The sequence below is a fragment of the Schistocerca nitens genome, chromosome 4 (genome assembly GCF_023898315.1).
Source record: "Schistocerca nitens isolate TAMUIC-IGC-003100 chromosome 4, iqSchNite1.1, whole genome shotgun sequence".
NCBI classification, from domain to species: domain Eukaryota; kingdom Metazoa; phylum Arthropoda; class Insecta; order Orthoptera; family Acrididae; genus Schistocerca; species Schistocerca nitens.
In genome coordinates this window covers 136,211,575-136,229,045 of record NC_064617.1, presented here as the reverse complement: position 1 = coordinate 136,229,045, position 17,471 = coordinate 136,211,575, and the positions used below count along the sequence as shown (strand labels likewise).

At 38.0% G+C, this 17,471-nt stretch overlaps 1 protein-coding gene across 2 annotated transcripts in view; it reads right to left on the bottom strand.

Moving 5' to 3' along the window:
• Nucleotides 1-16,896, bottom strand: part of LOC126251605 (ATP-dependent RNA helicase SUV3 homolog, mitochondrial) — a 79,520-nt gene extending 62,624 nt beyond the window's left edge. For both annotated transcript variants that reach the window (XM_049952138.1, XM_049952139.1), the window contains exons 1-4: nt 16,456-16,896; nt 16,156-16,378; nt 12,925-13,093; nt 4,881-4,992 (exon numbers count right to left, since the gene is read on the bottom strand). In XM_049952138.1, the coding sequence (XP_049808095.1) occupies nt 4,881-4,992; nt 12,925-13,093; nt 16,156-16,378; nt 16,456-16,786 (835 nt within the window). In that variant the 5' untranslated portion in view covers nt 16,787-16,896. The remainder of the gene's footprint in view (nt 1-4,880; nt 4,993-12,924; nt 13,094-16,155; nt 16,379-16,455) is intronic.
• Nucleotides 16,897-17,471: the final 575 nt, after the last annotated feature.

Below are 17,471 nucleotides of genomic sequence, written 5' to 3'. Positions count from 1 at the left end.
TAACCACTACACTATGGAGGGGGTTCAAAATTTGATATTGTTATTGTAGCTTTAGTTATTTAGTAATCAGGGGAAATAAATTTTTATTGATTATTCGCAAACAAGGGTCACCAAGATAACTGATGCAGGGTGTAATATAATACCTGGGACCCTAATTTACTCAACCACACATGTGGTTTCAAAGACATTGCCTTGTAAAGAAATGGTACAAAAGGTTTGGTATTAGACTGCTGAAGGTGGCAGCAGCTGAGCAGAAAATACGAGAGGAACGAAGTAAACACAATGATCGTGATGTATTTCATAAAAGGAAAAGGAGTTCACAAATCCAATATGTATTTTCATTGCAGGTCTAGATTTTAGTTATTGAGTAGCTATCTTCTGTGCTAAAAAAAAAAAAATTACAAGAAAATACAGTAGTTACAAAATATTAAGTAACATACATTTTAACATGACCTAATATTAAGTAACGTAGCATTTAACAGAATCATACAGACTTGCCCAGCTTGTGAAAACACATATTACTATACGACTTTGAGATGCACATGACCAGATTCTAACTGAAGCTGTTGTTTACAGAGCAGTATAAGCAGCAGCAATTTACCTCATACGGGTAGAGCAATGCCCTCTATACCACTAACAACAACATAAAGTTTCCATACAATTTATATGTACAAAACTGTTAAGAAGCTACAACCAGGTAACATTTGTTATCATGAACAGTTTTGATTTAAAGCAAATTACATGTTTACAATTACAAAGCAGTGAATTAGTGGAAAATTAACCGAAAGAGCAAATGTGGAAAACACTTTTAATTACTGTGAACTATTTCTATATGAAGACTATACCTTGATAAAAGACTAGAGTAATCAGCTATACTCCCTGACTATTATTACAGTGTTATCTTTTAAAATAAGGTAAACATCATATCGTTTTTTTTTTTTTTTTTTTTTTTTTTTTTTTTTTTTTTTTTTTTTGGTCATCAGTCTGACTGACTGGTTTGATGCAGCCCGCCACAAATTCCTTTCCTGTGCTAACCTCTTCATCTCAGAGTAACACTTGCAACCTACGTCCTCAATTATTCGCTTGACGTATTCCAATCTCTGTCTTCCTCTACAGTTTTTGCCCTCTACAGCTCCCTCTAGTACCATGGAAGTCATTCCCTCATGTCTTAGCAGATGTCCTATCATCCTGTCCCTTCTCCTTATCAGTGTTTTCCGCATATTCCTTTCCTCTCCGATTCTGCATAGAACCTCCTCATTCCTTACCTTATCAGTCCACCTAATTTTCAACATTCGTCTATAGCACCACATCTCAAATGCTTCGATTCTCTTCTGTTCCGGTTTTCCCACAGTCCATGTTTCACTACCATACAATGCTGTACTCCAGACGTACATCCTCAGAAATTTCTTCCTCCAATTAAGGCCGGTATTTAATATTAGTAGACTTCTCTTGGCCAGAAATGACTTTTTTGCCATAGCGAGTCTGCTTTTGATGTCCTCCTTGCTCCGTCCGTCATTGGTTATTTTACTGCCTAGGTAGCAGAATTCCTTAACTTCATTGACTTCGTGACCATCAATCCTGATGTTAAGTTTCTCGCTGTTCTCATTTCTACTACTTCTCATTACCTTCGTCTTTCTCCGATTTACTCTCAAACCATACTGTGTACTCATTAGACTGTTCATTCCGTTCAGCAGTTCATTTAATTCTTCTTCACTTTCACTCAGGATAGCAATGTCATGAGCGAATCGTATCATTGATATCCTTTCACCTTGTATTTTAATTCCACTCCTGAACCTTTCTTTTATTTCCATCATTGCTTCCTCGATGTACAGATTGAAGAGTAGGGGCGAAAGGCTACAGCCTTGTCTTACACCCTTCTTAATACGAGCACTTCGTTCTTGATCGTCCACTCTTATTATTCCCCCTTGGTTGTTGTACATATTGTATATGACCCGTCTCTCCCTATAGCTTACCCCTACTTTTTTCAGAATCTCGAACAGCTTGCACCATTTTGTATTGTCGAACGTTTTTTTCAGGTCGACAAATCTTATGAAAGTGTCCTGATTTTTCTTTAGTCTTGCTTCCATTATTAGCCGTAACGTCAGAATTGCCTCTCTCGTCCCTTTACTTTTCCTAAAGCCGAGCTGATCGTCACCTAGCGCATTCTCAATTTTCTTTCCCATTCTTCTGTATATTATTCTTGTAAGCAGCTTTGATGCATGAGCTGTTAAGCTGATTGTGCGATAATTCTCGCACTTGTCAGCTCTTGCCGTCTTTGGAATTGTGTGGATGATGCTTTTCCGAAAGTCAGATGGTATGTCGCCAGACTCATATATTCTACACACCAACGTGAATAGTCGTTTTGTTGCCACTTCCCCAAATGATTTTAGAAATTCTGATGTAAAAACATTGTTTGAATTGCAGTGCCTTAGCTGCAGTGAAGGAAAGATGTGTACAAACTGCCTTATACTTCAACTAATAAATGATCAATTTAAATCATATTGGGTGCAACTGACACTAAAAACATTGACATGCAAGATAACATTAAAAGTTAGAAGACAAATAACAGCCATACATAATAATAAATTTTGTTCTCACATGGTGAACTGCCAGGTGCTATCATATAAAAAGGTGTACTGTAGGCATGATATATCCCTCCTGTGTCTTGACATCTTCAGCCACTAAGCAAGTGGCCAAATACTTCTTCCGACAACACTGTTAATTAAAATATGCCCAAGGTTATTAGTAGATTAGATCAGATGGTTAAGATATAGGTGAAAAATCAAACTTTGTTGCCCACCTAGTTTAGAGCAGACACTGTGTTCCACCCTTCCAATCAGATGTGAAATTGCTGGGGAGAAGGAAGATTTATGGATCTTCTCGAGAAGATCGAGGTGGTACCGTACCACTTAACAGTCATATAGGCTCATCAGTTTTGTGACAACATATATTACTGCATGACTTTATGACAAATATGGACAGATTCCATCTGAGGCTGCTGTTTACAGGACAGTACAAGCAGCCACAGTATACGTCATATGGGTGGAGCAACACCCTCCACACAACTAACATCACCATAAAGTTTCCAGTACAATTTATTTGTTTAAAATTAAGAACTTAAAATAACATAATTTTTACTAAAATTAACAGTTTTTGGCGTAAAGCAAATTACATGTTTACAATTGCATTACTATAAACTATATTCCCACCAAACAATTGGCCATTGAAAAGCTCCAAAACATGGTTCCTTTTTAAAAAAGTAAGAAAGAAAGAAACCAGAGGTACTCAAAACTCTGGTGGAGAATGTAATTCAGTTGCTCCATTCCTGGGTGGTATTAAGTTATGAAGGGAATGCTCCTCTGTGCCCAACATGACATCCTTCATTTCAGTGACTGCTTCACAGCCTGTGCCATATGGATCCTTCCCACCAACACCAGCTTTTCTTAACTGCACAAGTGGGCACTCTCCCTGCAATATATTCTATGTTCCCGTTACACTCCTGGCCACGACCTTTGTTAGCCATTTTTCTCACCTATCCAGCCCCTTCCCTGTTCCCATTCCAGCAATACACAACCCTCATTCCACCAACACACCCAGTCTTTTTACTTCTCTCCTTTTCTGGTAACCCCCCCCCCCCTTCCCACCTCTCCCCTGTCCACCGTCCCACCGTCTAACCCCCAAACTGCACCTAGCTGCCCTACCTTCTCTCCACCTCATTGTTGTGCACTCCCCAGCAGCACTTCACTGTCCCCCACCCATACCCAGCTACCACCCCCCCCCCCCCAGGCTCCTCCTTACCCCCACCTACAGTGGTTAGCAGACTGGACTCACATTTGGGAGGATGACAGTTCAAACCCGCGTCCGCCCATCCTGATTTAGGTTTTCTGTGATTTCCATAAATTGCTTCAGGCAAATGCCGGGATGGTTCCTTTGAAAGGGCATGGCTGACTTCCTTCCCCATCCTTCCCTAATCCTATGGGGCCTATGACCTCGCTGTTTGGTCCCCTCTTCCTAAACCAACCAACCAACCTTACCGCCACCCAGTTGTTGCATGTGGCTTCCACTGCCAGAGGCTGCAGTCGCACGCGCGCCCATGTGTGTGTGTGTGTGTGTGTGTGTGTGTGTGTGTGTGTGTGTGTGTGTGTGTGTGTCATCTATTTTCGACAAAGGCCTTGTTGGCTGACAGCTTATATTGTGACAGTCTTTTTGTAGTGTCTACCTGTGACTCAGAAACTCCATAACATCATTCACACTGAGACATTGACTATATGGTAGAAACTCTTTGAAGAACACTGATGCTATTTACCTACAAGAAGATTGTTTCCTTCGTTGGGTCTACAAAGCCCTTGTATTTTGTACATAAGACGTCAATCCCTCTTGCACAGTTGATCTAATTTTTTTCAATAAGACAAATTTCCCAGTAGCTTTTTGGACTTTACATCACTTTCTTCCATTGCTAAGCATGGGTTTACTCTTTGTCCAGGAGATAAGAAAATGGATGAATTACGTATGCGAAACAACTGTCTTCAGAGTTGCCACAGGCATACATAGTAAGAACCTGGGTCAGTGATAGAGACCCTTTCGTTTTTCTTCCACCCCCCCCCCCCCCAAACACACACACACACACACACACACACACACAGGCAAGGGACAGAGGTCCTTTCATCACAGCATGTTATGCTGATTGAAGGAGTGTTATTCTGACTATATCTTATTTGCTATAAAATTGTGACTGAGGTCCTTTCCAAATGAACCAATTCAATTCCCTCGACAGCCTCATTATGGTAAATTATTTGTGTCTTTCACAACAATAACTTTTTCTCTAAATATTAGTGGGCTTTAAATATTTTTTTCAACATTGCTGAAGTGGCTAAACTTACAAGGTGTAGTGACTGAAGACATTTCCACAGTGCATGCAACGTGACCAGAAGGATTTCCATTTGGATCAGCATATTTTCTTTCTTCTCCTGTCACAAGATCGCAGGGTGTTCCCTGGAACCAACACAAATAAAATTTTCCATGCAGTGATAGTACTATATGATTAAGTAAGCAGTGACAGTTGAATGTCATAAAAGATTCTGCTGCAAGGGCAGATTTTTAAAGAAGGAAACTTATGTAGCCTACATAAAGTACATTCACTGGCATATGCAAGTAGACTAAGTTCAGCTGTTAAAGAAATGTTACGCAAATTATAAGTAAAAAAAATATATTAGTACTGGAGTAAAGCTTTTTTACGTATTTAATGGTGCAGTTGCACCCATACTTTATAACATGTATCTTGAAGAACAGGAAGATCTGACAATTTTCAAATTACTATAGACTGATTCATGAACAAGTTGCGCAGTTCAAGGCAGGGCCGGGGACTGCAGTGTTGCGGTTCCAAGTGCAACCAGACTACTCTTTCATTCAGCAACATTTAGATGATCATTTCCCAGCTTCCTCTGAGAATTTTGCAAACAACAAAAACTCTGTAATTAGTATCATTTAGATTAAAACAAAACTGTCAGCACATGTGAACCTTTACCATACTTTATACAACACTGTCTTGGCTATAAAACATGGGAATAGCAAGTTGTCTGGAGATGGAAACAAATTTGCAGCACATATCGTTGTGTGATGTGTCAGATATGAATGCTGAGTTTTGAAAATTGAAGCAAATACTTCCGCTAATGGTAACATTTACTAACAATATTCCTAAGTTCTCTCTGGTTGCTCCATCAGCTGACATTAAGACATTACCAGTCAGTGTATGTTGCAGCCCATCTCTGACACCAAGAGAATGCTTTTCCAACGCTAGGACAGTATTTTAAGAAGACCCACAGATTTTTTGAAAATTTTAATGGGTTATGCCGTCAAAGAAAGGTAACAACACTATACAGGAGCACAGGGTATGTGTGTGTGTGTGTGTGTGTGTGTGTGTGTGTGTGTGTGTGTGTGTGTGTGTGTGCGCGCGCGCGCGCACACACACACACCTCATGTGGGTCGGGGAAGGGGGGGGGGGGGGGTCATGTCTCTAGCTTGAGAAAGGGAAGCAAGCAAGTTTCTTTGTGCCGTGGCGGCCGGTTATTGTGTGCTGATCTACTAGAGCACACTGTAAATGTTGTACCAAAATTATGCCATTTTATTTCGAATACAAGCTGAAAATTGCACGTAAATTATGTCAGTTCTCTTCAAATGCACGCTGGTATGCAAATAAAATGGATAAAAAAATGTTTTGTAGCACACTCTCTGCAATAACTAGAAACCAATGTTGAGTTCTGAAATATTCAGCCACAGTACGATCAACTCAGCGAATGGGTTGCAGCTGTCTGTTTTCTACAGCACATACTTTGTTGTGATATCATCCCTGGTGGCACTACTAGTGCCACAGTGCTCACTGTACCAGGTCAGTATTTTTCGTTGAAGTTACATGTAGTATATTGTGCAAGCATAGAGTGTGATGACCTTTTAAAGACTCACTGTCATGATGGCACTGTGGGCGAGTGGCAAAAAGCACTTATCGGTAATTGTTAACCCTGGTTCGATTCCTGCTGATGTCATTCTGTTTTCAATTTCTTTCATTCCTCCTAATTAGTTACAAAATTTAAAAATATTAGTTCAACTCACATATGTATAATTAATATATTCAATGTAGTTAAATTACTACTTTTAATAGTCAAACGCTATGGCAGTATGACAGTGTTTTCCGTGTATGACTGTTAGGTGATCTACTAAAGAGGTCCTTTCCCAGTAGTCCCTTAGAGGAGAAAGTGAGATTTAAAAAAGAAGGTAGATGTACTTTAAAAGGAAATCTAACAACAGGAGAGCATGGGGTAAGGCTCACCACTTTGGCTTACATAACACTGATAATTTTGAAATGCTTGCAAGATAATTTTGATCAACTTCTTAACTGTCCAGAACCAATTCACCCGTAAAAATCTATACGAAGATATACCCCCAACTATAAAAAAAAAAATTGAAGATGTTATAAAAACCTTATAAAGTTAGTGGAGAAGATTCTATTACAGCAGAACTTTTGAAATGGTCTCTACCAAAAAAATTTTTAAAAGAAAGAGCTAAACTTAATCTCTGAGAAAACCTGGAAAACAGAAAATCTCACAGGAGATACATCTTCCACATCAGAAAGTCAATGAACAAGATGTTAACAACAGAGGGTTTTCTTTGCAACCAGTTGCATATAACAATTTCCCAAGATTATACCAGAGTAGAAACAATGCTGGAGAGAAATTTATGTGAATATCAGGGTGGTTTTAGGAAGGACAGATCATGTTTTGAACAAATATTTAATCTGAAGTCAATCATTTAACTCATGTGACTGAATTCAAAGGTCAGTATCTCTCTTTGAAATTGCATTAGCGTACCGTGTAAGTGTATAGTATGAGTGATTTTTAGAGTGCCATTATCAGAACTCCATCTTTGGCAAGTTGTCTATAGCATAGACTGGTAATTTGCGGACTGGGTTCGATTTCTGCAGGTGCCATTTTCTTTCCTTCTTAATTTCCCAAAATGGTAAACTATCAATCATAGACTTTAAATATGTTCAAATAGTTCAATCTGTATACACAAAATTAGTATATTCAATTTAGTTACAGTTACTACTACTGTAAGAGATAACGCTATAGCCACCTCACTATAGCACACTGGCATATTTTGCACGACCCGCCACCACATTCGTATGCATCTGATGATGGCTCAAAGCTTCTGCTATTTGGTGAGTGGTCTGCTTTACACCCAAATTATTTACTTTCTAGCAGAGCTTTCCTACTGTATGAAGACATATACGATTGATTTTTCACTGCTAGATCAACAATACAGAAGATCATAGTTTTCTATTAAATATTCCTGTGAAGAATGAAGAGAACTACTGCAGAGAGAACAGATACTGTTTTTCCAGCAATCTCTTGTCATTAACTCCAAGTGAAACAGTTATATGGACAAGACTCACAGACAAATATTATTAATATGTAAGAAAGAAGAGGAGCATCCACTTATTAGACATAGGAAAGGAAGTATCTGACAGACTCATGAATGACCCATCACCACTGAAGTTCTAAATATTAAGCATTTCACCACAAGAAAATGGGAACAAATGAAATTGATGAGATCTGCAGATGCTTCTAGTACCCATACATTTTGAGGACTGAGAGGGATGAATGCCCACAGAGAGCAACTGCATCCTGTGCTCCACTACCACAGGCAGCACTTCTCCATTGACAGCTATAAAACTGGACACGACGCTGAAATGTGAAATTTTACTGTGCATACAGCCAGTGTCAGCTCTTGTTTGGCAATCTATCTCTTGGCTTACAGCAACTGTGTGAAACTCTCAAAATTATGCTGGCACTTATTTGCTACACAGTCCCTATTATACTGATTGTCATTGTCTCAGTATAATGCTGTAACTTCACATAAGTCGATTCGTGTATTTATTCAATTGGTTCTTAAGGTAACAGCTGCCTTTCCCTATGTAGTGTGCCTTAATTTGTTACACCATGCCGAATCCTGCCTTTATTTATAGTGCCTTTTGGATTTGCTGTTTTCATTCAGCTTTCTGGACAATACTTACATAATCTCTGACTCTTTAAAACTGAATGAAACAAGTCTGTACATTCAAAAACTGTTTGGTCTTTCCTGGTCCCATGATGTTTCAAAAACACTCCACAAAATAATAAATCATATTAAAACAAGGATCAAGAGAGTTCTTGTGCAAGATACCAGAATAATAATATGCAACCAAAAAACCTTAAAATTAATGAGAATAAATAATAAGAAAAATATTATGTGGAATTGAAATATATGAGAGAGGAAATAATAATAGAAGTATAACACTGATGAAGAGATGTATACAATGCAGATCATAAGTGAGAAAATTAGGGAAAGTGAACTGAGGAGGAGAATGGAGAAGCAACAGCAAATAAATCAGTGCAAATTGATACTGTTTTGAAAGTATCAAATATCATTATGGGAGCCAGTTGGCATCTCAGGAGGCAAATTCTGGCTAATACTTTGGCAACAGTTATACTCATAAATAATGATGGTGGAACTTAATAGGTTTGTTGATAAATCATATGAAAAAAGTAAGGAAGGCAGAATTTAAGATCCTGTCAGCAACAAGGTCTGATCAATGACGTCATCACCATGCCAAAAATCCCTGCTTCAAATGCATCAAACATGGCAATCAAAACACTGATAATAATGCCCACAAAAATATGAATACCATGCGAAACAATGTGCAGACTAAAACCAATAAAATTAGAACAAAAACTGCAGAAAAAGTGGGTTTTGGGCAGGGTCAAACCAAAAATTCAATAATAAAAACAATACCATTCAAGATGCAACACTACAAAAAACAGAACACCTGAAACAGCCAAAAAATGAAACCCAACAAAACCATACAAAACACACTATCAGATCACAGTATTCCAATCTCCAGTTATATAGCTCAACCCTACACATAGCCCCCCTCCTCCCCCCCCCCACAACTACAATTGCTAGTATCCAAATCTCCAGTTCACCTGCATGGCTCAACCTCAGAGCAAAATACCAATAACCCTCCTCCCCACAACTACAAAAGCTGGTGTCCAGTCTCCAGTTCAACCTTAAAATTTCGCCTCCTGATGAAATGAACGTCAACTGTTCACAGTTTTCTCAAGTGAATTTTCCTGTTCTGTCCACCTCCCCCCCCCCCCCCCCCCCCTCCCAACTACAAAAGTTGGTATCCCAATATCACGTTCACCTATATAGCACAACCTAGGGTAAACTGCAATTACAGTGTCCGCAGCTTTTCTGTCGCATGTTGCAGTTGGTAACTGTATGTGTGAATTATGGGAGGTGAAAAAATCAAATGATGAGTCAGATAGGACAAGATGGCACAACCCTTGAGAAAATAGTTTTTAATAAACTTTGTAAGTAGATCACTGTGTTTTAATTAGGATAATTTATTTAATTAAATCAAGGGAAAAGGCAGGTGGATCAATGTTTGTAAACAATATAGTCAGATGTTCGACATATTAACAAATATTGGTCCACATACCTTCTCCCGTGATTTAATTAAAAACACTGACCACTTACTCAGTTTTATCCAGGTACCTACAACATCCAATCCCAAAGAAAGCAGGTGTTGACAGATGTGAAAATTACCGAACTATCAGTTTAATAAGTCACAGCTGCAAAATACTAACGCGAATTCTTTACAGATGAATGGAAAAACTGGTAGAAGCGGACCTCGGGGAAGATCAGTTTGGATTCCGTAGAAATGTTGGAACACGTGAGGCAATACTAACCTTACGACTTATCTTAGAAGAAAGATTAAGAAAAGGCAAACCTACGTTTCTAGCATTTGTAGACTTAGAGAAAGCTTTTGACAACGTTAACTGGAATACTCTCTTTCAAATTCTGAAGGTGGCATGGGTAAAATACAAGGAGCGAAAGGCTATTTACAATTTGCACAGAAACCAGATGGCAGTTATAAGAGTTGAGGGGCATGAAAGGGAAGCAGTGGTTGGGAAAGGAGTGAGACAGGGTTGTAGCCTCTCCCCGATGTTATTCAATCTGTATATTGAGCAAGCAGTAAAGGAAACAAAAGAAAAATTCGGAGTAGGTATTAAAATTCATGGAGAAGAAGTAAAAACTTTGAGGTTCGCCGATGACATTGTAATTCTGTCAGAGACAGCAAAGGACTTGGAAGAGCAGTTGAACGGAATGGACAGTGTCTTGAAAGGAGGATATAAGATGAACATCAACAAAAGCAAAACGAGGATAATGGAATGTAGTCAAATTAAATCGGGTGATGCTGAGGGGATTAGATTAGGAAATGAGACACTTAAAGTAGTAAAGGAGTTTTGCTATTTAGGGAGTAAAATAACTGATGATGGTCGAAGTAGAGAGGATATAAAATGTAGACTGGCAATGGCAAGGAAAGCGTTTCTGAAGAAGAGAAATTTGTTAACATCGAGTATAGATTTAAGTGTCAGGAAGTCGTTTCTGAAAGTATTTGTATGGAGTGTAGCCATGTATGGAAGTGAAACATGGACGATAACCAGTTTGGACAAGAAGAGAATAGAAGCTTTCGAAAAGTGGTGCTACAGAAGAATGCTGAAGATTAGATGGGTAGATCACGTAACTAATGAGGAAGTATTGAATAGGATTGGGGAGAAGAGAAGTTTGTGGCACAACTTGACCAGAAGAAGGGATCGGTTGGTAGGACATGTTTTGAGGCATCAAGGGATCACAAATTTAGCATTGGAGGGCAGCGTGGAGGGTAAAAATCGTAGAGGGAGACCAAGAGATGAATACACTAAGCAGATTCAGAAGGATGTAGGTTGCAGTAGGTACTGGGAGATGAAGAAGTTTGCACAGGATAGAGTAGCATGGAGAGCTGCATCAAACCAGTCTCAGGACTGAAGGCCACAACAACAACCTACATCATCTTCTGTTTTATATGATAATACTCTACATAAAATACTCCATTGTTCACCATGTAATTTGTGCACTCCACATCACGATGACCAAAGCACACTAACTGACACATGAGCATACCTCACATACACATCACCACCACATAATTAAATTTCTAGAGCATGTCACCTCTTCATACACTACATCCTCTACAACAACATTTCACTTCCATTCCAAAACAAACACACTATGGCTCGATGATGTCACACAACATATCACAGTACAGCACAACTATATCATGGGTCAAAGCAGATGGGTGAGTCCTAAAAACAGGTATACCCTAAATGTCATACAGAGATTTGTTCATGAGGTAAACTTATTTCGTTTTGTGCACAGTTATACAAAATTTTGAAGGCGGTGAGAAAAAGTTGATGTTACTATAGGTTAATGTTTTCCATATCTACTGCTCTTGTTGATAGATGATAAACTGGGCAGTTGAGAGGTTACCTCATTTTAGAGTTTGGTCTGTCCCAGATACCTCTCCAATCACCCATAGTCCGCCTTCTGTCAACCCCCTAACCTCCATAACATCTCCTACATCTCACTATACCATCACCCACTATCACTTACTTCACCCTCGATCTTGATAAATATTACAACAGTTAAGGCAGAACAACAGGTGAAACCTTGCCATCATTTAACAAATAACCCATGCTCCCTGCAACATGTTTTGTACAGGAATAACAATCACTAAGCTGGTTGAGTGCATGAAGAGGTACGAAGCAACAAACAGTCTACTTTGCGGCCACCAAGTCCACAGTTGCCGAGGATGCTCTGTAACACGAATCAAGGTATCCTAAAGTCTGCTACACCACACATGCTATTTGGATCCTCCCACCACCCTGTACTCTGGGGATGGGAACTTGCTATCTAGCGTATGTTGATATCCCACTACTCTCCTGTACTTAATCCCTGTTAACACAAATCACCACTTTCTTATTATTTTTTTTACATTTTATTTATTTATTCATTCTTTCTATAACCTTTCACTTTTTTATCTTCATGCAACCCCTCCCCCGCCCCCCACCCACCCTCACTACCTTTGGCCTTTGGTTATCTTCCCACTTTCTTTTCTGATTTCGTCCTACTTGTAAACTGCAATAATTCATTTTTCTTCCTCTTAATTCGCATTCATTTCTCACTCTGTTCTGTCATCTATGGTGAGTGTTTGCAATGTACATAATATTCTCTCTGATGCTCCATCTTTGTCTCCCCTGCTCTCACAACAGCTGAGTCACTCCCGTCATGGAAGTTAGTTGTTCATACTTTAATATGTGTCTTATTGACAGACCTTAAAATTTCGCCTCCTGATGGAATGTACGTCAACTGTTACATCTCTTCACAGTTTTCTGAAGTGAATTTTCCTGTTCTGTTCTGTTTCTTCAAAGTTTTCTCAAGTGAATTTTCCTGTTGATACATAGTACTAAAGTATACTGACATAAATTTATAAGAAAAGTAAAAACTTACCCTTTCATTGGCTTTCTTGAAAACTTCAGATGCCAGTAATTTCAGGGGGCCACAATATATTCCTGATTTTGCAGTGAGGAACCTTTCAAGTGCATGGTACGTTTTCCCACTGTTTGTTGGCCCTGCGTGGAATACTATTCTCCTTGTTAATGACCTTGCATTTGGATACCTTCCAAAATAAAAATAAATTGTCAGTGGTTACCTGACAGTCAAACACACATTAGCTCTGTAAGAAGTAGAACTCTTAATGACTTTTGTTCAACAAAATATATTTTTCCCAAAGATTCCTGCAGTGAGTTGAACCGTAAAAAAATTGTTGGATAGGAGTTTGTCAATAAGTGGTGCGACAAACTGAAAAGAAACACCTCCCATCCTATAAAAACTTCTAAAAAGAGCATCTTACCACTAACAAATTACATATTTAATCAGTGTTGGTAAGCCTAGATGTGTCACGTTCAGATGTAAAGGTCATCTACAATTCTGTCAAAAGCAGTAATCATCCAGTTTCTAATGTTTTTCAATCCCTAAATGTTTTAGAAATGGCATTCCCTCCCACAGCACTTAAACCACTTGTGCAGTATGGACCACCAGCAGCACTCTGCAATTATTATAAGCATTTTAAATTAATAATTGAGCTGTTTCTGCAATGTTACAAACACAATGAGTGCACTTTCCATTCTACGACAAATTGTGCAGTTTTTATTACTTAATTTTTTGTCACCAGAACATTATGTTTTATAATCTTTTTTTCTATACTCTTAAAACCCTCTATGAAGCTTTCATGATGTGTTAAAACTTTCACATACGATTTCAGACTTCCGTAAACAACCAAACTATTTGGTTTTCTCTTTAAATATGTTCTAAATGCTAAAACAAGAACAAATGCAAGTAATTTAGTGTTAACTTTATTATATGGCAGCATTGACACATTTGGTCATCTACCCAATAAACTAATCATCCAAACCAGGCATGCTTATAATACATGTCACCACCCATGACCAACAGTATAAAGTTTCTGATCTGGAGCTATTTTGCTATGAGCACTACATAGGTCCACACTTTATTTCATAATACGCAGTTTCTATAATTCTGCAGCCACTGATACACGGTATACTTGTCTGTTCAACCGGAACTATACATAACTCTTTCAGGAAATTTATTTATTTATTTATTTACATTTTCTTTGCGTGGAGCCATCGTAATGATGGCTTTTTGCAAACGTCAGACTTAATACTATTCTAATATTCATACTTGTAAAATACACTATATTCTGTAGCTGTTGCTTCTTATGTCTATTTTTTACATTTATCACATTACAACTGATATGCTAATGCCTCATGTTACAATCACTTACTTAAAATTCATTGAAAGAATATAAACATTTTTCTATTAGAAAAGATTTTAATTTTGTTTAAAAACATTTCCTGTGTACGTTCTTAGAGAGTTTGGTAGCTTGTTATACCAAATCAAACCACTGATATATGGACTTCTATCAGTCATTCTTAACGTTGTTCTGTTACGGAAATAGTTACACTTCGTTCTAGTGTTGTGATCATGTACATCACTGCCCTTGGTAGCTTCTGTTGGTTGACTTATAAAAAAGACAACTATTTTGAAGATGTACAGAGAATATATTGCCAGATATTCGTGCTGAACAAACACTTCATGACATGAATCTCTATGTCCCATCCCATGTATAAGTCTTATTGCTCTTTTCAGTAGTAGTAGTTTTCTTTTTAAATGTACATCAGCTGCACAGCCCATAGTTCAATTCCGTAATTCAGAAAGGGGTAAAGTGTTCCATAACATGCTAATTTCAGTGCTTGGCTAGGAACTATCTTCGCGAGCTGGCTGAGGAGATATATGGCACTACTGACTTTTCCGCATACGAAATTAATGTGGTAAGTCCACCGCCAATTTTCATCAAGATATACACCCAGGAATTTACAGTTACCATTTTCTGTTGCAGAGATATTACATACACTATTAATATTGTTGTGATGAGAACTGCCTGTTTTAAATGTCAGTAGTTGAGATTTGGTGACATTCACCTTGAGCCCCTGATCATTGAAGTATTTTGTAACTTCTGTTACACCACTAGTTAGTTCAACTTTAACACAAATAAAAGTATTCAAGAATAGCCATCTCCCACATTATGGGAATCTCTTATGAGGCTCAATTTTCTTTCATTTCCATTTCTTCAGTACAACAAAGCCAACGTACTTTGTGACAAATTAAATGTTAAAATTGACCACTATCAATAATCACACTTCTCTCAGCAGCACTCAAATTTTGCAGTATTCTACCTCAATGATGATAGTTAGGAAACAGTTATATTTAACATGCACTGCTTTAAACGGAAGCTAATCCTTGAGTAGGTGGTGTGTGAGAGTGGGTGGTCCTCTCTCCCATGAAGTGTGTCTCTCACTACTTATGCGTAGTTCCTGTATTTCTGCATCATGTGTGGGAAACAATTTTAAATGAAAAAAGAAGGGGCCAAGATATGCTATATGGCTGTTACAGGCATTAGGAGAGAGATTTATTAAGATGATGTCTGTATGTATGAGCTTAACAGACAAGGAAAACACTTTGGATAACACGAAGAGGGACAAATTTCCATACATGATAAGGAAAATAATGTGTGATTCAAAAGGCTAAACACTTGTTAACAATCTTCCTTTAGAACAAAAGGTAGTGATGTGTGAAAGGGCAATTTTGAAGCTTAAAAAAAATGGAAAAATGTGTCAGAAAGAATGCCACCAAAATCTCACTTTTGTCAATCTCTTAATATGTTCTATCCCCTCACATAGGCAGAATTTCCTCACAGTAAGCTCAATTCCACGTTGTTAAAGATTTTGTAACTGTAGCAGGTCTTAAATATAATAAACAGAATTCTTTACATAGGGAATAATAACATGCCTCTCATAAACTTTTCCTTCTTTCTTAACAAATGAGAAGATGAATAGTCACACTGTGAACACAAAACATTTTTATTATATTGAAAATGGAGATTAGAATCTATTTCTCACAAGATGTATTACATGCAAGTTAAATGTGACATACCTTTATGTCACACACGACATCATTCAATATATAATTCATCTGCCATAACATTGATGTTCTCCCCACCACCTGCACCCGTCCTCCACCAAACGAACCCACCATTTGTATTGTATGGTAACTATAGCAATCACATAAATTACCTACATAAAAATATGTCATTAGCTTTACCAGTTGGCAGGCGTTCTGAGATCACTTATTTTCTTTAAATCGTCCATGCAGTCAAGATGTGGGAACATTTGTTTCGCATGACGTATGAAATATGGAAATATGTCATCAATATGTCCTGCGCCCTGTAAAATATCACTTATAACAACGTGCAAGTCAACAGGCAGTGTAGCTGCTTCCACGCAATACTGACGAAAGTTAACATAAGCCTGATGCAGGAGGTAACCTGAAACACAAAATTATTTCAGAAGACTACAAAGCCATCAGCATGTGGTTTTTTTTTTTTTTAAGGCTTACACTTACTGTCTAGCCCATTTTCTAAGGCGAGTAGTTTGATTTCTTTCTTCTGATAAAATTGGTTTAACACTTTCAATAAATCACGTTTGTTAAGAGTGCCTGTCAACTCTTCTCCAACATTGATGTCATCTGGATTCGGTTTTATAGGTACAGGCACAAACAAATGTGATAAATTTGTATCGTCCTTCTTTCCACGAATCTGAGAATACATGACACAACTTTTCACACATTTTCGTCTTGATTTCAAAACCGAATATGTAACGAGGCGGGTATTTGTTTTGGATGAGGTGCACGTCACGAGAAACTTTCTATAAAAACTAAGCATCCCAGTCGACATAACTACAATTTTTTATCACAGCAAAACATATTCAGCTTCAAAAATGTTTTCAAAACAAATGCGGCACCTGTAAACAACATACGAACAAAAGAGATACTCCACTTTGCAGGGGTAACAACGTGCTCCATGCATCCTATTAAACAATCGACAACCGAACTCACTAAAACGACTGTCGGTATTTGTTGCAACGGCACGAGACCACCAACGGAAAAAAAACTTATTAAAATGAGTGTATTTTCGTGCCAACATCGGCGAACTGAGTCACGTCAGATATCCATGTTATATCTACCACATTGCTATAACTGAGTGGCTCAAGTACTGTGTTTCTTCATAATCGTCGCCCACATTGTTCGACGCTTGTGTCATTGCCACAATCTTAACATTTTTACCAACGACACCGTGAAGTGAGCTTTTGGAACATACCTCTTAACTTGGGCAAACGTGATATGTTATGTTCAAATCTTCGTAGTTGGCACCCATATTAGGTGAGTTTTGTTGTGTTTATGTGAATGTCTCTCGAAAGTAGAGCTGAACATTTTCTCGGTTTGACTGGGTGTTTTTAGAACTAAGTAACAAATATAATTATTAAATTTTTTACTTTTCAACCCCTCTAAAATAAATCATTGAAGAACTTTTGCTCCACAGTTCCAACATTTATGATTACATCAAACATAACCGCTATTAT